The sequence below is a fragment of the Trachypithecus francoisi genome, unplaced genomic scaffold, assembly GCF_009764315.1.
Source record: "Trachypithecus francoisi isolate TF-2019V2 unplaced genomic scaffold, Tfra_2.0 Lachesis_group4, whole genome shotgun sequence".
Lineage (NCBI taxonomy): Eukaryota > Metazoa > Chordata > Mammalia > Primates > Cercopithecidae > Trachypithecus > Trachypithecus francoisi.
Genome location: NW_022681469.1, coordinates 21,869,061 through 21,895,101, shown reverse-complemented (window position 1 = coordinate 21,895,101; position 26,041 = coordinate 21,869,061). Strand labels below are relative to the sequence as shown.

Sequence of the window (26,041 nt, the reverse complement as noted above, 5' to 3'; positions counted from 1 at the left end):
CCAAATTAATTTATAACAGACCAATAACAATTCCACAAAGGGCTGGGTGTGGTCGCTTATGCCCATAATTCCAGCACTTCAGGAGGCCAAGGTCGGGGAATCACTTGAGCCCAGTAGTTCAGGACCAGCCTGGACACTACAGGGAGACCCTGTCTCTATAAACATTAAAAACCATTACCCAGGTATGCTGGTGCACACCCGTGGTCCCAGTTACTCTGGAGGCTGAGGGGGGAGGAGTGAATGGTCCTGGAAGGCAGAGGTTGCAATAAGCCAAGATTGCACTGCTGTACACTCCAGCCTTTGCAACAGAGCAAGACCCTGTCTCAAAATAAATAAATAAAATAAAATAAAAATAATTTCACAAGGATAAAGGGATTCACAAATTTTTCTTAAGTCATATAAACTAGCATGAAAATATAATAAAGATAATTAAAAATAAAACCCTAATAAGTTGTACTTATAATTAGAGCTTTTGAATATATTATAAAATTTACAATAAAAAATATTCCTATGGGTGTAAGAATAGACAGATAAAGCAATGGAATAGAATGGAAAGCCCAGAAATAGAACTCAGTGTATGGAATCATTTAATAAATGGTAGAACCAGCTTTCAAATTTGTGGAGGAAGTGTAAACTGCCTGATAAATGTTTCTGGATTTATTTTTAAACTATTTTTTAAAGTTGATATTAGATCTTTTTATACCTTATTCCAAATATAGTTTATCTAAATTACAGCTTAAAGTATAAAATATATAAATTAGTTAAAGGAATTATCATTAAATATTAACTTCTTTGGGAGGGAGAAAGTCTTTTTAATTGATACCATAAAAATAAGTATCAATAGATAAAACACGTGTAAAAAATATCTTCTATAAAAGGACAAAGGGTAAATTTAAATGCCAATTGTCAAACACATGAACAGTATAAAACTTCACAAATCAATAAAATGATAGCTTAAACTTCAAACAGAATATTTTATTTATCTGATTCACAAAGCTTTTTAGTAATTATTCTTATTTTTGTTACTAGCTATAGGAAAATATCATTATCATGAATTACGATTCGGATTTTGCTACCTAAAATAGCAAATGTATATAACTTCGGCCAATGATCTCATTTATAGATATTTATCCTAAGAAAGCAATCAGAGATCTATTAAAAAAATCATGTACAAGGAAGTTTGCTACACTATTATTTGCTAGAGTAAAAAATTAGAAATAACTTAAGTGTCACCAATAGAGAATTATTTAATGAAATTATAGTATGCCACAAAACTATCATGTACCCATAAATATGATGCATTAGAATATTTTCAAATGTCATATAAAAATGTCTGTGATTATCTTTATTTGAAAATGTTATTGCTCAGTACTAACAGCAAAGGTCATAGAGTGTGAGCCTACAGGCCAAAGCTCTCCACAAACATGTTTTGCTGGTTTCTCAGTATTTTACGACTGTGAGCCAAGATTTAAAAATTGAAAGAGTAAGTATAAAAATCCAGATTTTCAGTGTTTCTTTATAATTCTGAATATGTGACAACTCCGTGTCCATATTCTCACCCAGCTGTATCTCGACAGTGGAGTAGTTGACAGCTTTTCTGATTTTCCCCACTCCAAGGCCTACCAGCTGCACAGTGTGCACATGTTAACTTATGTCAGCTTCCTTCCTTTGCTCTTCAATCCTTTGCCTGGCCCCAGTGAAATAATGCATTGATATATACAATGTAATCTAAAACTTTTAAATAGTACATGTGTATGTGTATGAGTGTATTGCATGCTCATGTATGTGTGTAGAAAGATAAACAAGATTTCAAAAGCAGTAAAAATTCACAGGTGCTTTCAACCATTCTATACAGTCTTTGACAATGGAAGACATATTGATACTGTTCACTGTTTTATCCACTGAAATGGGCTAGAAGAAACTTATCTCTTGAATAGTCAAGTAATGTGGATGGCCCTTGTGAGTCAAATATAAATGATCCAGAATATTTTTTCTTTGTTTTACTTCTTGAAATGCTCTAAGTTGAAAATCGGAAAAAGAAATAATTTTTACTTTTTAATGTCCAAATGCAGATGAAGGTTTCAAAGCAGAGAAAATACATGAGAGATCAATCTCATGTGATTTTTAAATTAAAAAGAAAGATACAATATCTTTGAGACTTCATGCACCTGTCATTGGCAATGAATTCTGCTCTGCAATACAAAACATAATGCTCTACAGGAAACAATTTATTCTTGTCTGATCTTTGGAATTTTGTTTAGATTTCAGGCTGCCAATGGAAATTCTCAGAATACTCTTCCTTACCCTTGGCAAATAGTTGTAGCATGTCTTAAAACACGCCCTCTCCAGAAGCCTTTCCTTAATTTCCCTCCCTTCTTGCAGGGCTACATAGGCAACAATTACAGTGATGCTGTAAAATAAGCATGTAAGTCATTGGATCGCTATTTAGTTTGTCCACTAAATAAGTCCAGGATGAAATCACTGGCACAGAGGTGTCAGTTAATTGAGGAATCAGACAGCCAGAGGGATAGACTGGGTGAGAAAACACCCTTATTTCAAGGACAAACCTTTGCTCTGACATTGAAGAGAATACACAAATGAACTTGCCAAGGAAATTGCTTTCCTTCTCTAATATATGATCTCTTGCTCCAGTGCTACAGCTAGCTTTTAATGAGTTAGTAGGTATATATGGAGCTAGATTGAGAGAATTAGTTCACGCTCGTACATTTCAATATTGAGAGTGAAATGAAGATACAGATAGCAATTTGAGTCTAATTTTCAAGCCTGCATGGATAAAGGGTCACAGAAGGAAGCTGAGATGTACCAGGATATTGAAGGTGGGAGGATTGAAGATAGTGACAAAGAAAACCACAGCTGACACAAAGCTGAGACCTCTTCCATAAGGCCAACAAAGCCAAACTAGCAAAAATTCAAGAGAGATTGAGCTGTTTTCTTTTTGTAGATACACAGGGTACAGTGTTTAGGAAAATGCAGATCTAAGGGAGAAGTGAGTGACATCATCTCTGACCTCTCAGTCAGCATCATATGGATCCTAAGAGAATTCAAGTAAAATTAGCATCCTAAGACTCTTTTAGACCTGAAAGAGATGTTAGAGTCAAATGTCCTCACTGCCACAGGGACAAAAATCAAACTCAGAGAAATGAAATAGCATCTCTGGAATGACAATGCACATATTTCAATATCACAGACCCCTGCCCTTTTCATGAGTTTAGATGAACATTGCTATTTAAAAACAAACAGATCAACGTGAGAAATGGAGAGGTGGTTTGGGTGGACAATGTGTCTACTGTCAATCTGCCTGAGTTCCTGAAAAAAGCATCATCTTGCATAATTAAATATCTTATTTTTGAGATGAAATGTATTCTAAAGAAGAACCCGTCTCAGATTACACCCCAAAGTCTTAAATTTAAAAAAAAAAAAAACATATGCACATAGTGACTCAGGAGGAGAAAACAATAGAAGTAGCTACCAGTTAGTTAATCACGCCAAATAGGTAGTTTGCAAGAAAGTAAAGGCAGTATCAAATTTTAAAATTATAGAAAAAAGCCTCAATTAGATACATTGATAATTTGGGATTGGGGCTTATTTCACATAGTAGGTTTATTTAATTTAGTCATGAAATTTGCCCATGAATACTATTGCTAAACCATGTACTTCTTTCCCCGCTCTGTTTATTTGCTGTTCAGTATATAGCCTAAACATGGAAATCAGTTGAGTCATCATTAACAATGCTTATTACTGTTCATTATCCTTCAAAAGTGTACCATCCAGGAGGGGGAGGGAGAGCATCGGGATAAATAGCTAATGCACATGGGGCTTAATACCTAGGTGATGGGTTGATAGGTGCAGCAAACCACCATGGCAGACATTTACTTATGTAACAAACTTGCACGTCCTCCACATGTGTCCTGGAACTTAAAATAAAATAAAATATTTTAAAACTACTAATAGTTAAACAGAAGTCACATATGACACATTCTTGCTCTGGATATCCATAATCTGCTGAGGTTTGTTCTATATACAGGATAAATAAACAGAACAGATAGTTTTGTTCCCAATTGCTTCCCGATACTACATAAATGCTGCCACGATCTACACCCAAGTTTCAATTTCTGGAAGTGCTGGTGAACAGGAAACAACTATTAGCAAATTCATGTATTACAAACTTGCAGAGTCCAGTAATAAATGGTGATGAATGTAAGAGGATGCGACTCCATGAAAATTGTTATTATGTGGAATAAGTAAAGCAAAGCTACACAATTCACCTGAGCTTAAGACATTCATGAATATGTTTTCTAAACAACAGAAAGTACTAAAACAAATCTCAGACAGACCTATTGCACAGATGACAATTTTACAAACTGTAAAGGTAAGTATTTTTCTACTACTCCCAACCGAGCCAGAGCCAACTATTGCTCTTAGACCTTTAGACCCTCACTCATCAGTATTTTCTTTTGTTCAGTTTGTCTTTCCTAATTCTTTTCTTTCTTATTTTTTTTCTGTTTTTTAGATAGAGTCTCATTCTGTCACCCAGGCTGGAGTGCAGTGGTACAATCTTGGCTCACTGCAACCTCCGCCTTCCGGGTTCAAGCGATTCTCCTGCCTCAGTCGCCAGAGTAGCTGGGATTATAGGCACCCACCACCACGCTCAGCTAACTTTTGTATTTTTAGTAGAGACGGGGGTTTTGCCATGTTGGCCAGGCTGGTCTCAAACTCCTGACCTCAGGTGATCCACCTGCCTCGGCTTCCCAAAGTGCTGGGATTACAGGCGTGAGCCACCACGCTTGGTCTCATAATTCATTGTTATAATAAATAAATAAATAATAAATAAATAAAAGCAAAGAAACCAAATATTTTAAAAGGCTTTCCTTAACCTACCTTTCCTTTAAATCACTTCTTTTTTTCTATTTTGCTTTACAATCAGATTACAAAATAGGGGTCTGTCTGTCCACCTTTTGTGTTTTTTATCCATCCCAACCCAAGCACTACAATGCATGTAACCAAAACTACCTGTCATGATATCTTATCCTTTGACTTTTATATCCTTGTGTACTTTATTTAAAGTGATTCACAATTTTCCAATTTGCTTAATCCCAGCATATGAAAATATTGTTTGAGTTCTATAGCTCCACTGAGCCTTTAAAGTAACCACTTAAGGGTTTGTTTTGTTTGAGAAGGAATGTGTGGTTCATACTTAGAATAAAGAAGCCAGCTATAGGGTGTTAAAAACTTGGTTATAAAACTTGGGATCATATCTAAACAGAAATTAAGCTATATTTAAGAGGCTTCCAATCTTTATTTTAAAGCACAGTTTGGAAATCTGAGGATGTACTGGGCATTGTGCCAAACATAATGAAAACCCTCCCCACCCCACATCTTCATCCCTGTCCCGTACAATGCTTGCTTTTGGTCTTTCTGTAGTTTAGCTACTTCCTCCTCCCCGCTCAGACAGAGCTGTTCCCTCTGTGACTTACTAGTTTAGCACTTGTTTATGTTATGTCGGCTTTATGCACAGTCATTTGTTATTTTAATAACAATACAAAAAAGAAAAAAAAAAAACATCGAACAAAATGGTCAAGCTGTCACCTTTGAGCTTTACAGTGGGCTTTGAAAGCAACCAAACAAGGAAGAGCCAGGGGCAGGCTGTTCGTAAGTTACATTCCTAAATGCAGACACAGAGCTGCGGATGCTTTCTCATTAAGAACAGGGACTAAGAGGCGGCCTATGAATGAGAATGATTCTGTCCTTGGAACACTTGAGCTAAGTATTTCCTTCCCTGTATACAGCCAAGTATGAACCAGAGAGAAGTCTGGTTGGGGTATGCACAGACCTTTCACCTAGGGCTAGGATGAGGTTTGGCCATGGCACACTGGAGAGGGCCTTCTCAGCAGGTTGTGGTGGGCCATCTCATCCCCAAAGGACTAACAATACAATAGGTCTGTATCGCTTGTCTTGCTATGGGAGGTCAGCTCTAGTCTGGTTATGGCCCCTGAATTCTAGGATGACAAGGCTGTGTCTCATCTGTGGAATAATTTTTCCAGATAAATGTTTTGTAGTAGTCACCATATCATAAACAAAGTTAAGTCTTTTATCCTAGCCAGTCCCAGCAGAAGAGTAACATGACATGAGAGCCTGGGAAACTGTCCTGTGGGGTTCTTCAGACAACCTACGTCATCCCCTACGTCCTACACTTGCTGAACGTAGAATGGATGAAGGAAAGAATGGACACATATGTAGAAGAGAAGAATTTCGCTAAAAGGAATGAAGTTGTCAAGATAAATAAGAATAAGAAAGAAAAAATAAGAGAAAAGCCGATCAAGAAGACTGGCTTCACAAAATTCACAATTTGACATAATGAAATTTTGTTATTTTTATATTTTTCAATGATACATCTCTCTCTTAGTTCCATATGTTCAAAATTTGTGGAGGACCAGAAATTTTTCTTTAATCCCTCAAAAAGATCATCTTTTTCTCCAAAATAAACTGCTTTCAGCAAAAATATAAGTTTAGAATTACTAAATAATCTTTCATAGATCTACAGCAAGAATTTCAAATACAGGTTCACTTGTCTGTGACCTTTTGACCATTGGGTTAGGAAGAGGATTAGTTGCTAAGTTTTAAATTGACATTTCTTATAAGTTTAGATCAAATACACCATATCTGCATAAGAATCAGGATGCCACAGAACAATAGTGAGATTTCTGGAATCCTTAAAATAAGTGAAAGTAAATAATAAAAGTGACATAGAATAGACTCCTATAATATAAAAATTATTTCAGATTACCTACTTTCTTGAGAGAAATAGAGAGTACATGCTTTGTTTCTTATTTTGCTCCTTTTTAAATGCTCTACTTGTGGATTAGAATCAACTGGTAAATTATAATGAACTTAGTAGTAGTGACTACTTAACAGTCACTATTATCATGGTGTATTATGTTAAGAGGCTGTTATATTATGTGCCTTTTTAAAAATATTGTGAATGGTAGATTTTATTTTCCACATCTTCTAGATCTTCTAGATGTGGAAAGGGGGTCAACAAATTTAAGCTCACACAATGAGAAAATAACAAAGATAGGCTTCCATTTCAGGTTTAACTCCAAAGTCTTGTCTACTGCATTCACAGATGCATCACAGTTATCTGGGTAGAAAGGTACGGAAGGAACAGTTGCATCCCCCATAAAACATGAAGCCAGCATTTCTGCCAGCACATCTCCTAGAAAGATATGCAGCCTGGTGGAGCTTGCTGCTCTCTCCCTCAAAAGGAGGAATCTGAGAATCAAATGCCATTCTTCAAGCTTCCATAATTGCTTACAGGAGTCTTGCTTTGTGAATTGCAAGTTCTCCTTGTAGAGCATGTTGTCACATTCCACTGATGCTTTATGTTTCCTTAACCTTTAGAAGAATAGAGACATACTTTCTTTTTTTTTCTTCTTATATGTTATTACCCTTTCCTCTTCAACTAACATACTTGGTGTATGCATATATGCATGCACGTGCAGTCACACACGTGCGCACGCGCGCGCGCGCGCGCGCGCACACACACACACACACACACACACACTAGTTAGGTGAAGGAATCCAGTCCCAGGCCCAAACCTCTAAGCTTCCTATTTCCTTCCATCTTGTGGTATTCTGGGGTTAGTAAATACTCACAGAATCCTACTCTAACATGTTCTCTTAGAAGTTCAGGCGTGTATACTCCTATCCCAGCAGACAATGCATGCTAAACCTACTTTGCTGATGGTAGTATAATTGTTGATATGGTTTGGCTGTGTCCCCACCCAAATCTCATTTTGAACTGTAGTTCCCATAATCCCCACAAGTCGTGGGAGGGACCCAGTGGGAGGTAACTGAATCACGGGGTGGTTACCCTCATGCTGTTCTTGTGATAGCCAGTGAGTTCTCATGAGATCTGATGATTTGATCAGGGGTTTTTCCCCTTTTGCTCGGCATTTCTCTCCCCTGCCGCTTCCCCTTCTGCCATGCTTGTAAGTTTCCTGAGGCCTTTCCAACCCTGTGGAACTGTGGGTCAATTAAACCTCATTCCTTTATAAATCACCCAGTCTTGGGTATTTCTTCACAGCAGTGGGAGAATGGACTAATTGTGCTTCAAGGAAAAACCACCCTGCCTAGAAGATTTATGAAGCAAGTTCCAATCCATTTGCTATCTACTGGAAGATCTTCCATTCTCAGGCATTATTTAGGAACGGAAATTGTATTTAAATACTTCTGTATGTGAACTACTCACAATTTAGCTACTTTTTATCAGATGACATGGTAGAGATGGGGGCAGAAAAAATGTACTGGGGACATTTCCAAGTCAAGATGGTTTATTTCAAGAAGGGAAATGCCACTATTTTAACATAGCTTTCACACTGGGCATAGTCCACATGGAACCTACTCCCTGATAGAGGTAAAGACTACGGTTTGTTAATTATATCTCATTCTAAATGGGAGACAGGCATTTGGAGAGTCTGCAGATAAAGAGGAGTCAGGGCATTTAAATATTTATATAGTCTCAAACTAAGGGTGTTAGAAGAGGGAAGAGGGTGAAGTCTTTGGAAGAGAGGGTGGGCGCAGCATGTGATGACTTATCTTACATATATTCAGGTATGTTGTGATTCCCCTGAGGTCATAAACCAAAAAGTAGCTTCATTTCAAGCAATCTGGAGAGTTGACTTCCCTGATTTACCACATAAACCTCTTCATTCTCTCTGACCAACTGGCTTTATTTTAATTCTAAATTAGGGCTTTAGATACAAATATCTTTGCTGAGTTGATGCAGCTTTTTATGTTTCTTCATCTCAATTGCCATTAGATCATTTAGTAAAGACTTTAATCTTCTCCCTGCTCTCATTTTTTCAAGTTTTCATGGGATAACACTGCGGTCATTTGGCTCAGTTCTAGAAATAGTCTGCAATCAAACTCTAGGGAAACAATCATTTTGTCTTTCGAATGGAAACAATAAAAATAGTTGCTTCCCATTACTCTCTACACTTCATTACTATTTTATTTTTGCAGCTTCATTGAATCTGGTATGAATCTTAATTATATGAGGCCTATGTCATTTCTGTCATTGACAAGTTAGAAGAACCAAGATTTAGCTATATGGGGGCGACTTAGTTTCTCTGTACCCTATACCTACATTCTAGGATGGCTACTAGAAGAGTGATGGTATCTATTAAACTTATAATTAACAGTGCATGTGTTTTAAGAGGCAATGACCAATAATAGCATGTCTATAAAACACAATCCATTTGCTTTACTTTTCATATAAACAGGCATTTTAATGACAAAAGCAACTTTCTCTTTCTCTCCATAAGCAATGCAGCCTTAAGTAGAGACATGCTTAAAATAAAAATATATTCCTAAGTATAACTAAGTGTCCTTGTCTCTACTTAAATGTTATATGACATGCTATCTGAATATTTGTTTTCTGTATACTCAGAAAAAAGTTTCACTTCTATGTGCACCTCCTAATATTTTCACAACTTCTAATCTCATTTATCCTTATCTCAACTATCCTGGTTTATTCTTCAGAGGAAAAGTACTAACTTCCTCTTTATCTCTCTCTTCTCCTAAACTGACTTTCATTCCTCTCTTTAAAGTTGTCCTTGACCTACTATCCAACACATTGCCATGTGCTCTGTCTCAGCTTTCAATAGGCACATGAACCATTGAAAAGGATCCCTAAAAGGATGTTTTGTTTGGAGCTGCTCAGCTTCTCTAGAACTGCTTTTATTCTAGAATTTTCTATCATAGTCCTAAAAAGCCTCAATTCTCTGCAAATTTGATTCACATTTTTAATTCAAAGCAATGAATTAACTAATTTAGAGTTATTAAATCAGCAGCCTGCCGACTTCAGGAAAAAAAAAAACAAAATTCTAAAAGCCGACTATACAAATTTCCAGTTTCTCAAGACAGTAAGAGAGACAGATTGATTCAAATACAGCTGCCTAATCATAGACAGTCTGTAGCTCTCCAAGAATTGCTTCCATTTTCCTTTCACTCTTCTTCCTTGTGGAAACAAAACAACCTTTACACGGTGGACTTTCTCCACTTTTGCTGCTGTTTGCTTTAGAGCACATTGTTTAGTCACCACCATTTACTAGATTACGTTCATCATCAATATTTGAGTTCTGTCAAATCCTTGGTACAGAAAAAGGTGGATGCTGAAGTGCTCTCTCAGATGGAATTTCATTTTTAAAAGTCTAAGGGTTGGGTATTTTCAGGTTTCATTCTGTTTAGAATTGTCCAGACCTCTTCCTTTTCGGCAGGAGGTGTATATTTTGTGAACAAATTAACGAAAACATGCCACGGATGTAGTGACTAGGACAAGGGTCCCAGTTAAGTCACTTTTACAGCCGTTTCCCCCTCAGTCATGACATTTTTTCCGCGTAAGTGGTGTTTAGGATGTGTTTTGAAGAGGAGAAAAGATAGCTTGGCTGACATGGAGTGGAAGTTTGTCCCAGCGTCACTAAGAATAGTATTATGTTTGACAGGCAGCCAAAACGGCAAGCATGTTTACACTGTCATAAGGCCTTGCATAATCCTGATCTTTTTTACTTTGGGAAAAGTCATGAATTCTCTTCTATTTGTAATGATGTGAGGATCAGTTTGCTTTATCAACTACTTTCATTCTGTTCTATAATTTTCTTTTACATTTTTTTTTCTTTTTTACAAAACTGCAACTCACATCTAGCACTGCACACAAACCTTAAGGCTACAGCTTGATAGAATTAAGTATGCGTTTGGTGTGGCTTTTTTTCCCCAAACATTGTACATAATGCATATCTGGTAAAATCTGCCATCCTATGCTGTAATTTTCTCAAGAGGGACAACTTATACATCCCTTTAGAATATTTTTAACACATCTTTTCAGATAAAATATAAAAACTCAGTATTGGTGAGGACATGGCTGTCTTATTCTGTGTTTTTTTTTTTTTTTTTTAGTTTTTCTTTATTATACTTTAAGTTCTGGGGTACATGTGCACAACATGCAGGTTTGTTACATATGTACAACATATGTGCACCACATACAAGTTTGTTACATATGTGCACAACATGCAGGTTTGTTACATATGCACAACATACAGGTTTGTGCCATGTTGGTGTGCTGCACCCATTAACTCGTGTTTTTGAACCTACAGGTTGTCAGCCTCAATGTACTGAAGCAGAAACCCACCATCAGTATTTTGTACTTTCTTTACAAGAAGCTATAATGCAGAATCTTAAGAATAGTAAAAAATCAGTCAAACAAGCAAAAACCAAAAATGTCAGATACAAGCCAGTGGTACGGGAAAGGAGAAAAAGAGAAAGGGTCAGAGAGATATAGATTTAGGAAAGGTTTCCAGGGAGCTATCTGTATTTATTTCACCACATCTGACCAGTCTTGCTCCATGACTTCTCAGCCTTGTTGCTTAGCATGATATTGGCCCATTGTTGTTTTAGAAAATTGGAAATTTCACCAGAAATTTGTATCTCCCCTAGATTGCAAATTCCTTGTTGACAGGAATGTGTTCTGTTTTGTTGGTCATCCATTCCTACTTTACTTCTATCCCCCACAGCCCTTGAGGGCATGTGTGGATCTCCTCAGAAGAGTAATTCTGTAAGATATTTTGAAATAAAGAAAGCAAGTGAGCCATGATTTCTTAGCAGGGCCCCCACTACTCCTTGCAGCCACCACCCCCACCACAACTGCTGTTGTAGTGAGATTCAGGAGCTCATAAAAAAGCTCTAAATATGTACAATGACTCATAATGTGTTGCATGGCTCAAAGGAAAACCAGATTAAAAGAAAAAACAAAAAGTGGAAATTTACTTCATTTTTGTGTGATGTTGTCAAAGCACTCAGACTGTGGAATGTCAATATTGCTAGCTAGCAGGGCTGGACTGTCTCCTAAGCCCCAGGCCAGGACTCTCTTCCATCTATAAGCAAAATTTAAGGACTTTCAAGATTGGTAAGGGTCATTACAATGTAAGCAAACTACGTTATCACCTGCATCAATATCAAAACCATGTACAATCAAACCTTTCTTTAGAGAAAGGGAACTTTGCTCCCCAAGACATCCTTAAATAAGTCTCTCCCCAATTTTCTCTCTTTTTCTTTTTCTTGTCTTTCTCTCTGGCATCATTAATGGATCCCTAAAAGGATGATTGACTATTGATAACATAATCTCAAGGCGTATTTAACACATTTGCCAATGCAGTTTATAAATTAGTGGGATTAATTGAATGTTAAAAGACCTACAATAGGATATGGATTATATACCTGAATGGTCATCTCTCCTACGTCAAATAAAAATTATAGCTGGAATGTCATTCATTGGATTATTATATAACATATTTATTTGCAAATATATAAAATTAAAAATGAATAAGCTTCACTTGCTTTCTCATCAATGATAACCACATCTCATTCTTAAAGTGGGGAAGAGATAATACTTAAGTATCCTTTACTACCATCCACTGGCTCCTCAGTAGGTGAACCCTTGCTTCCAATGATACTCTGATATCTTCCAGAATTGCTGCCATATTACATGATCACTATATTTTTTATGTTTTCTATAACAATAATTTGTACTGAAAGCTATGTATCTAAACATAATATTGTTGAAGTAAACTTGTAATTCTCTTAAAGACATACTATGGTGTTTAGCCCTCATATACAAAATTTGAAGGCTAACATGGGCCTTATCACTACTCTATCAGTTTTGATCATTTGAGCCAACATTGATAAGGCTCATTATCTTATCACTGTTACTTGCTAAGTGAATATGCTACTTTCAAGATCTTAATGCTTGAAAGATGGGCAAGAAATGCCCAAAGAACTCTGCTATTTTTTGATAATGTGTTCAAATAGCAGCAGAATTAAAAAATCTACAAGAAGCATGTATACTGAGATTACATTTTTAAAACAAAAGTTAAAGAAATAGAAACAATTATAAATTAAACGTTACATGAATTCCTCTTCATTTCCAAACTTCCTTCTTTTTCTGAATTTTTTTTATACAATTACATGTCTTCTCTGTCACTGGATTTCAGCTGTTACCAACCATGGATTCATTTTTTTTTCTTGACTTTTCTATTTCTTCTAGAAAATGTATTTAATAGGGCAGGTTTTATGCCACTGTGTAATATAGTGGGAATAACATGGTCCCAGGAGTCAGATATACCTAAATTTGAATCACAGCCACTTGCTGAGTCTGTTAATAATTATCATCCATACAACTGGAAAAGATAATAGTCATTTTTTTCAGGGCTATTGTGAGAATTAAATAAAATAACACGCAAAAATCCCAGCACTCAGATTACTTATGTATTGATAATTCATTATTAGTTTATTACATTAAAAATTCACCTACAAAAGCATTCATCATACATCAGGCATCCTGCCTGACCTCAGCAGTGTGTGAAGAAAATTTTATTTGATTTTTATTTAATTCTCCACTTGTATCTAAATGTATATCAGAGTTTATTTTTTAATTATATTAATTCTCTCTGTAACAATTCAGAAAAATCTGTCATTGTCAATATTTAGAACTTTTTTTTTTTTGTCCATTGATGTGGATACTTACATGGGAATCTATTCATTAATTCACATGGTGATATGTTTTCTGATGATTAATTTTAAGACAATTTTTTGAATCTTAAATGTCACATATTTTCATGTGCAGAACCCTACTTATTAATTCCCTAGCTTATTGTGTACATCTCCTACCCAAAGCCCCAGTATTGTCCTGGACACAATGATTCTCACTCTGTTGTCTAAACCAAGGTCCCAACTTGATGTCGAGGTGTAGGACTCAGTCATGTCAGGTCAGAAGGAGAAATGTGTAAGTGAGCAGTAGCAGCCACACGAGACTGTTCCTCTGCCAAAGACTAAGTATTCATAGTAGAGTCTGGAGTTGGGTGCCCTCGGTTTGAATCTCAAGTAGCTTAATTATTTGATATTCAGTTCAACATTTGTAAAAGGAGTATAATAAACATCCTAATCACTTAAGGAGTTGTTCTGGAGAGTAATTATGCTCAAGACATGCGGATTATCATTACCAGTGGTAGTACTGATAATTTAATTTATCGACAATTTAATATCATTGATAATGACAATTTAGTGCTACCTCTAACCCTGCACCCCACACCTTCCCACTCTTAAGACAGCTGATACACACACATACACATACATATAATTTTCTGTTCACTCTTAAGAAAGGTGATAATTCTATACTCACTTGTCAAATTTTAACATTAACAGCGTTTGTTTAATACTTACTACTAATATATCATAGTTTAGAGACATTATCTCACTTTCATCCTTACTACAACTCTGAAAGAAAAAGAAGGTTATTATTATTCCTGTTTGAGGAAAAAGAAAATTGAGGTTCATGAAATTTAAACGACATGCTCAGAGTCACACAGCTAATAATTAAGAGCAAAGATTAGCACCTACACCTTTTCAAGGAAGATGTTAAACTGTGGTTCTGTCTTCCCTGACATGTATAGGAAGTCAAGTAGTGAAGAAACTGAGGGCAGAAACATTGTTTCACAAGTTTCCATAGTATTCCAGGCCTTAGTCATAAACAAGACAGTAAAATATCAAATGGGTTATTGCTATACACTTGCCGTCTTAAGATGCTGAGTTCTTGAAGGTCATCTTCATTGTGTAGTCTCGTGATTATGTTATTTCATCAACTTTTATTGCTTTAACACCACCCTATGATGCCATACCAGAACTAAAAACTTTTACAGAAATTTAAAGAGTAGAATCAGTGTGCAGTTTGCAGGAGGAAACTGCTTTCTTTAGAGGAAGAGGAACAATTCTACACGGCCTGTGCATTATGCTGAGAGAAAGAAATGACCGCCTTCCACTGCTTGCAATTGCTTCTAAGAAAAATGCTTTCCACTTTTACATACCGTATTAGTATAATCAAGCAAAGATTATAACTCTAAAATTTCAGAGACTGTAATAGCAACTAAGTTTGTTAACATTACATAAATTTATTGTGTTCCACCTGAGTAAGAATTCCAGTTTACCGGAAACAAAATGTCCTAAACTAGCAACCTCCAAGTGTAGTTCATCACTGTCCTGCTGCCTAACAATTCTACACATTACTGGATAGAGTATCATTCTTCAAACGGGAAGGGAAACAGAGCAAGTGTGTATAACTGCAAGGTAAGAATGTTGGTTTTAGTTGTAGATTATTTACTCATTAGCTTTGTGATCAAGAATAAGTTGCTTTAACCACTTGTGCAACCTCAGTTTTCTTTATCACGTAAAGGGGATGATAGAACTTGTTCCATAAATTTTATATAGTTCTTAATGTTAAGTGAGATATATATATTTGAAGCATGATATTCAACTTCTCCAATACCAAATCTGTATTAGTTAGGAATCTCCAGAGAGACAGAGAGATGTGTATATTTATATACACACATATATACACAATATATACACATATATTTATATATGTATATATTTGTATGTGTATATATGTGTGTATATATGTACACACATATATTTATATTACACAATATATACATATATTTATATGTATACATATATTTATGTGTATATATATATTTATATATATATATAGACACTTACACACACACATATATATATGAGGGGATTTATTAGGACAATTGACTCACGTGTTTATGGTGGCTGAGAAGTCCCATCACAAGCCATCCACAAGCCTGAGACCCCAGGATGCATGGCTCAGGCAAAGTTCAAACACCTCAGAACTAGGGAAGAGGATGGTGTAAGTCCTAGACTGAGGCCGAAAGCCTCAACACCCTAGGGTTGCTGGTATAAGTCCTGGAGTTCGAAGCCTGGTCTGCCTGGAATTCTGATGTCCAAGACCACAGAAGAAAAGTCTACCACAGTTTCAGAGAGAGATCAAGTCACCTTCTGAAATTGTTCTCACTGGGCTCTGGCCAATTGGATGGTGCACTCCAACACTGAGGGCAACATTTCCCCATCTAGTCTACTCACACTCAAACATGAATTGCCTCTGGAAACATCCTCACAGACACATCTGAATTAATATTTCATCAGCTTTCTAGGTATTCCTTAATTCTGCCAAGTTGACACCTAAAATTAAGTTCACAAGTCCACTACTTGTCAGCCTAGTGATCATGTACATCTCCTCAGACTATATGTTATTTCCAAATAAAAACAGTAACAAGGTTCCACGTAACACGATGCAGGCAACGTGATGTGACTATCCTGCATACAAGCGAAATGCCAATCCCTCTTCCAGAATTCAGCTTTCAGGATTTCAACATTCAGGATTTTAATCTTTCAGGATTGTAATTTTGGGAATTTTGGACTTTAGCAATTTAGATCCTCATCAAACTAGTTGATTTCAAATCCCTACTTTTCAACGTAAGTGTTATTCATTATTCTCCAGAGGAAATTATCAAAAATCTTTTAAAAATTAGAATATAAGTCCTATGCTTTATGAAAATTACGAATAAATAATTAAAATACAGAGCCAATACATACATTTTTGGTATTTTTCAAACTAAGTGGATTAATATTAACATTTCATGAAACAGATACACATATAGCTCGACTCCAAACTGTCCATGAATTTATCTAACAAACAGAGAAAAAGGTGCTTGTAAGCAAGTCACAATTCTGATCTTATAGTTGACTGAGCTATTAAGAAGTTGTTGGAATAAGAACTGGGATAATAAAATGTTTTTGTTCAAATAAATTACCATGAATACACAATTGTATGATTAATTGCAAAAAGGATTGTCAAAGAGAAATCCGATTAAAATAATTCAACTGATCTAAGTTGCATTCCATTAGCATCATTTCCCTGATTAAGCTCTTCAATATTTCCCAGTGAGCTGCAGGTATATAACACATACATATGTAATATTATATATAATCACTTTTTTGCTTAAATAAAATTATATTCTATAATAATCTATGTCTCACTATGATTATGTCATCTTCTAACTATATAACTTTCCACAGCAATGCCAGGACACAAATATCTGCCTGTTTTAATAGCTGCATAATATTCCATTGTAAGAGTATTCCACAGCATATTTAACCAATCCCTTGTCAATGAATAGTTTTAATATTTCTAGGGATTTTTGGCTATAAAAACATTTCTGAGTGGACATACTTGAGTAGACCTCTTTGTACATTTTTGTGACATTCCTAGATGTGGCATTCCTGAGACAAGTGTTTCTTAATAAATTTTTATATAGATTTAAAGTTCTATAGATAAAGATAAATTGTCCTTCATGGTGATTATCCCACTAGTCCCACCGAAAGTATTCAATACTACCATTAATACTATGGATGGAAAAATGTTTTTCACAGTTTGGATCTGCATCTCTAAACTGTGGGGTTGAGTATCATTTCATATGTTTAAAAGTCATTAATGTTTAATTTTTCTTTGATTGAACTACTACATCAATGTTTTTAGATTACTCATCTTTCATCTTTCCTTTTTTGCCAAAACTGCATTATATTAAAGACAATGGATAATTTTCTATTGTGCAATTTAGAAATATTGTTTCTCAATTGTTATTTTGACTTTTTTGCTCTATGCAAAAAAAGGAATATGCAATAGTTACATATATTTTCCTTTCTGGGTTCTGAATTTTGGGTCTTATTCTATTAAGGCCTAATCTCATTATTTGGGTTTTGTCAAATAAAGTACTGGAAAACAATTTACTTTCCAAAGTAGAATAAATTATTTGTTTAAATGTTATTTGTGCTATGAAGTTGCTTACCAAATTATTTTCTACATGGATTTCAAGGGCAAACCACTGCCCATTACCTTGTAATTAATAGCATCCAAACTAATCAATATTCTCAAATTGTAATTTCTCAACAATGCTTATTTTCTGACAGCTCACAACAACTTTTTCAAAAAGAGGTGAAACTTGGGCTAGTTTCTCCTTTAGATGCTGTTTCTCCAGAAATGTGTCATATCTCTTTGATGAATTCTTAACTTTCTTTTCTAAATCCCCAATATTCATTTTCCCTTATGAAAGATCACTCAGTTGTCATCAGACTTCAGTGATATCTCAGAAATGATGATTATGTATTTACTTACACACAACAGGATAGGGAAACAAGAAGTGCACTCAGACTTAATAATTGCTTCTTTATCAACCCATGTCTGCCACCAGGCAGAGACCTTGTTTTAATCGTCATTGAATGTCCAGAACACCTAATTAAGAGAAGCTGCTCAATAGATATGTGAGCTCAAAGTGAAAGAATGAATGATTGAACAAACTGGGATTTCAGCTTTCTGAGCCTTAGTTCCTTCTACAAAACAAAAGTTTGCCAGAAAGAATAGTAAGATAATAGATTTGATAGTGGTTTGAAAAATAAAACATTCAGAAAAGTGGTACTTTCTGCCATAATTTTGTCTTCTTATTGATGTAATTTGTATGTCTATTCCAGAAATCTCTTTATGCTTTGGAAAGTTTTACGCATAATTTTGGCTTTTTCAGTTCAATACGCATTTAATAAGCAAATATTCTTTTGTAAGATATGGAATATCGGAAATGCTGACTATGTAATATTGATTACAAGTATAAAATAAAATAGAAGCCAGAGGAAAATAATTCTCATCTAGGGAGAGTATATTGGCTAATAAATTATTATTATATTATCTTTATTTTCACCATCCTCAGTATTATTGTGAAAAAGGCTTAGAGTTTCCATGAGGAAAGGCACTGTTAACTATAAAAGTCACACATTCAATATTATACATTCTATGCTTTCTTCTATAATTGTGTCCTCTCACTAGTTTACTAATTTTTATGTCTATTCCAGGAATCTCTTGATGTTTTAGAAAGTGTTGCTTGTAATTTTGGTTTATTTAATTCAATTTATCAGTATTATGCTAAGTTTCATTGATTGATGAGATATGTAGTAGACCGCTAGATAGATAGATACTCATATCTGGATAAGGACATATTCAAAACATTATTGGACTTCAAGTTCATTGCCAGACTGAAAGGTCCTTTTGAATCCTCCATTTAAAGGTCTTGCTTTTTATACGGAGAACTGAGGCAGGTAGACACAACAATCGTGCAGGGGAAAGGAGAATTGGGAGAAAATAATGTGGTTTAAAAGGAAACAACATTATGTATTTTAAAGCAATGTTTATATTATGTTTGTTAATTTTATTCTATTTCCTTGCAGGTTTAAATGTTTACTTGCTACTTGGCTACTGATTAGAGAACACAAAATGAATAACTCAACAAACTCCTCTAACAATAGCCTGGCTCTTACCAGTCCTTATAAGACATTTGAAGTGGTGTTTATTGTCCTGGTGGCTGGATCCCTCAGTTTGGTGACCATTATCGGGAACATTCTAGTCATGGTTTCCATTAAAGTCAACCGCCACCTCCAGACCGTCAACAATTACTTTTTGTTCAGCTTGGCCTGTGCTGACCTTATCATAGGTGTTTTCTCCATGAACTTGTACACCCTCTACACTGTGATAGGTTACTGGCCTTTGGGACCTGTGGTGTGTGACCTTTGGCTAGCCCTGGACTATGTGGTCAGCAATGCCTCAGTTATGAATCTGCTCATCATCAGCTTTGACAGGTACTTCTGTGTCACAAAACCTCTGACCTACCCAGTGAAGCGGACCACAAAAATGGCAGGTATGATGATTGCAGCTGCCTGGGTCCTCTCTTTCATCCTCTGGGCTCCAGCCATTCTATTCTGGCAGTTCATTGTAGGGGTGAGAACTGTGAAGGATGGGGAGTGCTACATTCAGTTTTTTTCCAATGCTGCTGTCACCTTTGGTACGGCCATTGCAGCATTCTATTTGCCAGTGATCATCATGACTGTGCTATATTGGCACATATCCCGAGCCAGCAAGAGCAGGATAAAGAAGGAAAAGAAGGAGCCTGTGGCCAACCAAGACCCTGTTTCTCCAAGTCTGGTACAAGGAAGGATAGTGAAGCCAAACAATAACAACATGCCCAGCAGTGACGATGGCCTGGAGCACAACAAAATCCAGAATGGCAAAGCCCCCAGAGATCCTGTGACTGAAAACTGTGTTCAGGGAGAGGAGAAAGAGAGCTCCAATGACTCCACCTCAGTCAGTGCTGTTGCCTCTAATATGAGAGATGACGAAATAACTCAGGATGAAAACACAGTTTCCACTTCCCTGGGCCATTCCAAAGATGAGAACTCTAAGCAAACATGCATCAAAATTGGCACCAAGACCCCCAAAAGTGACTCATGTACCCCAACTAATACCACCGTGGAGGTAGTGGGGTCTTCAGGTCAGAATGGAGATGAAAAGCAGAACATTGTAGCCCGCAAGATTGTGAAGATGACTAAGCAGCCTGCAAAAAAGAAGCCTCCTCCTTCCCGGGAAAAGAAAGTCACCAGGACAATCTTGGCTATTCTGTTGGCTTTCATCATCACTTGGGCCCCATACAATGTCATGGTGCTCATTAACACCTTCTGTGCACCTTGCATCCCCAACACTGTGTGGACAATCGGTTACTGGCTTTGTTACATCAACAGCACTATCAACCCTGCCTGCTATGCACTTTGTAATGCCACCTTCAAGAAGACCTTTAAACACCTTCTCATGTGTCATTATAAGAACATAGGCGCTACAAGGTAAAACATCTTGGAAAATGATAGAAGGTGGGCAAGGGGAGCTTGAGAAGAATAAAAGGGATAACAGAGCTCCTAGTTTTAAAATCTCTGCCACTGCACTTTATAGTCTGATTACAAAACGTGCAATTCAGGAGCCCAGCAGTGACACACTTATCAGGCCTAGGCTCCAGTTTGCAAAAATTGCACCTTATAAACTGCCAGTATTAGGAGCAATGAGACAATGAAAGAAACATGTTGGGATTGTGGATTTAAGAAACTATATACATCTTTCTCATACTCTCTTGAAGAAGGGCTTCTGAATCTATAATTTTATCAATCTCTGCACAAGAGGAATAACCTTGTTCCTTTTTGGTTTCTTTTGTTGTTGTTGTTCTCATGCGTCCTTAAGAGAAGGAAATGCCACAGTCACAAGGTAAACATGGAGACTTAAACATAAAGAAATAGGCACTATACAATAGGGACGTAAAGAAAGAAAATCAAAGAAGGATGCAGAAATTGTCTCCAGAGTGTTGAGCATATTTTATTATTTTACAGTCCTATTTAGGGGATTGCAATGTAATAAATGCTTATTTTTTGCCTTTCTTTTTCCCACCATGAAAAGAAAGCAAGCAAACAAAAACCCCAACTACGTCACACCATTTTTCTTCTTGTTATGCCATTATTTTATACATCCCTGTTCTATATGGTTTATAGGCAAAACCTACAGGCCTTTCACTAAATCTAGCCAGAGACAGCCATGAAAATGGACATTTCGCCCCTCCTCAGTGTGTCCTTTGCATTCGCTGGAGGATATCAAGGCCTATAAGGATTTAGTGCACTTATGATCCTATATGTGAAATGTTAAAACCAATCTGATTTTCTCCTAAATGGCCTTTTATTTCAACAGAATATCCTACCTAAAACATAAGCCTGTTTAAGAAACCAATGTCATTTTGAAGTTGAGGTTTCATCAAATTAAATAATGGACGATTTAGTTGCAGCAAGTTTACTAAAGTCAGGTGAATTTTAAGATTAAAAAATAGAAGTTTAGGACATTCTATTTCAACCCCTGTATGAAATGTTAACTTATAGAAAATGAACTCCTGATTTTGTCAGCAGAAAGGAATGCTGTTTTATTTATTTGGAATCCTAAAGAGGATTAACGTACTCACGTAGCACCAGTGATTTCTGGGTCAGTCTCTAGAGAATAGGATCTTCTATCCAATGCCTGCTAAAGGATGATATTCAAATTATAATCAAGTGAGGTTGTCAGCAATTATCCTATGACCCAGTGAAAGGGGAAAAAAGATATTTTAAAAACTATTACTGAAACAATTATATATTCCATATTCCTCAAATTGTCAATTCTCCCTAACATTATTTAACTTCAAAATTCCCTTATCAGTAGAATTGTAGTAATCTTTGTGACAGAAATGTAGTGCTAACTAAATAGAGGCCAAACGAGCTCACAGAATCTGACAGAAGGATGTAGGTGGCTGTTGCCATACCACCTCTCACCATCTAATTCCAGACCATAATAATCATGTCAGGAACTATTATCTAAGTGGTGGCATTATATAGAATCTTGCCACGTAGAGATTTTTTATTTGGTCATCTAAATAAATACAGAATTAGGATTATACGGATTCACATGTAACTAGTTATTTTTATCCTTTATATTTTTCTTACACTATTTGCGGTAGTTTTCCAATGAGATTTTCTAAAAATGGCTCAATCAATAGAAATCAAAAGATAAATGCATCTTCAAATTTCATATTTTGGATTTTAGATTTATGGTATCTTCTCCAGTAATAATAATGTTAATTATATGATAAATTTGTCAATATTAGATCCCAGCATTTAAAAGAGTTATTTTGTATAATTAGCCTCATTGATGCCACCTCAACAATTTGGAGAGTTAAGGAGGAAAAAAAGCATGAGAAAAAAAAACGAAAAAGTGGTAAGTTAGTAAGAAGCAAATTGCCAGCAGTATTCATATTTGACTTACCCTTCGTAAAAACAATTTCCTGTTTAATTAACTTCAGTCATTACCCCCCAAATAATCTTCCATATTTAAAGCATTCATTTATATAGATTCCCTTTCCTACAGTTACTTCAACATGCACTTTTACATTTTAAATTCGTATTTATTTTCATATTGTTTCTTCAAATGGATGAATCAAATGAATGGAAATACTATCAAGCCAGTGGGCTCCTTGACTTTCTGAAACCCAGAGAATTGACTAGCCAAATATTTCCCTTTTTAATTTATTGTATCATTATGATGTAGATTCGGCTTTAGTTGGGAAGAACCCTTTGGCATCAAGGATTCAGGATTCAGGGTCTGTTTTTGTTTGCTCTAACAATCCAAATCACCATGAGTCAAGCTGTCTTTTAGTCTCTGCTGCCATTGTATCCTTCCTTTTCTTCCCTCTGTTATTGATCCTTGCCACAGCCACAGCAACCTCATTGAAAGAGAAACTGTCACGTTAAAAAGAAATTGAAGATAGACTGACACCACGGAAACTCTGTCAAACAGATCAGAAAATGGAAGGAATACTGAAAATGATAGATGATTGGAGAGATATGGAGATTATATTCAAGGATTTTTATTAACCACTGCTGGATTTGTCTATTTCAGTGGCGCTCAAACAGAGACAATTCCCCTCTCCCCGACAGGGAACACGTAGCAATGTGAAAAGACATTTTTGGTTGCCACCCTGGAAGGAATGCTATGGATATCGAGTGCGTAGAGGCCGGGAATTCTGCTAAATAGCCTATAATGCATAGGACATTTTCCCCCACCCCCTTTAAACAAATATTATTTGGCTCAAAATGTCAATGGTGCCAAGGTTGAGAAACTCTTGTCTACTTTAAAGGATTTCTAAAGCTTGCCTCTTATTAGTGGGAAAATAATCCTGCATTATTTTTAGAATATCAATGCAGGTTGCTCACCAGTTAGAAAAAGGTAATACTCACCAATCATGTATTAGAAACACTTTTCTTTTGAGTCTGGTGTATGTGTCAGTCACAGATTGGGAACTCAGGCCACATCTACATATCAAAAACCACCAGACTATGCATATAGCACATCTTTTTTCCAGCATCATATTGTTCAATTATGATTGCCACAGATCTAGTCAACTGAGGTAGAAGTAGTTGGCCATCAAAATATTTGCAGTTGATATGGTCAGTTTCTACTGAAGCTGCAATTTTTCCTTTCAAAAACTATTAAGAGCCTCTTTCAGAAACAATATCATTTATCTTCTTTGCATTTACTGGAAAGGTGAATATCTGTAAGGTCTTTGTTTTTTCCCTCTTCATAGCAATAATGTAGCTAGCCCAGAGTGATCTTATAAGAAGAGGAGATAAAGAATACGGAAAAAATCTGTTCATTTCTTGGAAACAAGAAATGATTTCCGTTTTACCAGTTCATCATTAATTTAACACCAGCTCCCAAGTATTAGGGCACAGTAATCAATATGAGAAGCCACAAGGGGTAAGCCTTCTGGTTTGAAATGTACAAGTTGGATGTCCAACATGCTCCTGCTCTTTGTTCATCCACTGCTTTTTTGATCCTGAAGATCTGACATTGGGAGAGATGGGGATTCAAAATGATGGCAACAATTACTCAGCAATGCAGTCTGTTTTTATTTTCTCCTACTTAGTTCATTGATAGTCTCCTCCCTCTCCCCAATTTGATAATATCCCTTTCAACAACCATAGTACCGGTGTTCCAAATAGTTTAGGAAAGCACCCAAAGCTGGATGAAATTGTGCAAAGTGTATTCTCAGCATGTATATTCAATACCATGCCTCTTAAAAATGCTTCTCTTAAAGGGTGCACGCTGTAGCATGAAATGTGTGCATATTTAATGTATCTTCCTGGAATATGCTATGTGCTAAATATATCTATATATTCTATAAATAAATAAAATGTACAATAGAAATACATATTTCTGTATGCAAATAAATATATTATACACAAACTCTTAATATGCAATATGGTATATGTTGCTTCTGAGTAACAAAAGTTGATTTTATATGCTCAATTTTCAAAGAAAATAGTATTTGCATTTGAAGGAAGAGATTTAAGAACAGCCAAAATCCCATATTAAGATTAAACTGTTTTATGATCTTTAAGAGCAGGGCAGATTTTAAATATCCCTTACAGGAAAAAATTAATAACTTTCTGGTATCACTCCATGTGACAACAATGCTTTATTCGCCTGTGCCCCTGACATGCTGCGTCTGACTAGAATCTTCCCAGCTGGTACTGTTCCAACAGCTGTGTTGATCTAGTGTCTGATTACTTGATGAGGTTGCAACCAACCCTTTCTCATACAGTTTCACTCTCTTCCAAATTAACTGATTTTAGTGGAATAAAAAATAATCATACTGGGAGAAAAGGATGACCTTCAGAATGTTTTTCATTCTGACAAGCAAGGTAAAATTTCTATAAGCATCATATTTTAATAAACCACTCTTTTCAATTTGGGTCCAATATAACATCCCATACATTAAATTCCAGAAATGGTTAATGAAGTATAGTATCATATTAGAAGTTTCCCCATGAAATTTTAAGTGGGTAGTTTTTTTTTTCTAAGTGGCCTATATTTTCTCAATAGCAATCCTCTTCCTTTCCTTGTTTTCCTCTCGACTACCCACATTTCTGAGAACATTTGCATTGATCCATTAGCACAAATTTGTAGTTACCTAATACAATTATGATATTAGTTGACACTGGACATGCAATTCCAGGAGATGTTTACATTTTAATATAAAAAGTATACATACTGAACATTTAAAGGATTACTATTACAGTTTTTAGATACCAAGTCATGCAGTGGTAGTCATTTTTAAATTAATTTGAGTTCTCTTCAAGTTTTAAGGCACAATTCTATGTATTTACTTTCTAAATTTTACCTATATCAACTCACCTTGTGGATTGGTGTCTTTGTCTATACCAAAGTCATTTCTAGAAAAATAAAAATATTTGAGTTTTCTATCCATTCCTGTTAGTTTTATATTGTTCCAGTGAAGTGTTCTCATTTCGTTTTTGAGAACTTGAATTGAATTCTATATCGATGAAATGCCAAATGCTATTCCTGACTAGATGATTGCAAATACTGAAACATCAAAAACATCTTGCCATCATTAAGGAAGAATATTCTACCTCAGAACATGTTTCCAATATTTTCTCTCTTGGGAAGCTTTTAGTGCCATGCTTTTAACACCAGGGATTAAAACTAACCATAATGATAAATTTACTTGAAGTACCATTAGAATAATGTCTTACTTTGTTTTCTGTTGATATAACAGAATACTTGAGACTGGGCAATTTGTAAGGAAAAGAAGTTTATTTGGCTTATGGTTCTGGAGGCTGGAAAGTTCAACATAGGGCTGCTGCACTT

General features: G+C 35.8%; 1 protein-coding gene across 4 annotated transcripts in view; it reads left to right on the top strand.

The window, feature by feature from the left end:
• Nucleotides 1-24,623, top strand: part of CHRM2 (cholinergic receptor muscarinic 2) — a 159,650-nt gene extending 135,027 nt beyond the window's left edge. For all 4 annotated transcript variants that reach the window (XM_033193138.1, XM_033193137.1, XM_033193136.1 and 1 more), the window contains one exon: nt 19,207-24,623. In XM_033193138.1, the coding sequence (XP_033049029.1) occupies nt 19,253-20,653 (1,401 nt within the window). In that variant the 5' untranslated portion in view covers nt 19,207-19,252 and the 3' untranslated portion in view covers nt 20,654-24,623. The remainder of the gene's footprint in view (nt 1-19,206) is intronic.
• Nucleotides 24,624-26,041: the final 1,418 nt, after the last annotated feature.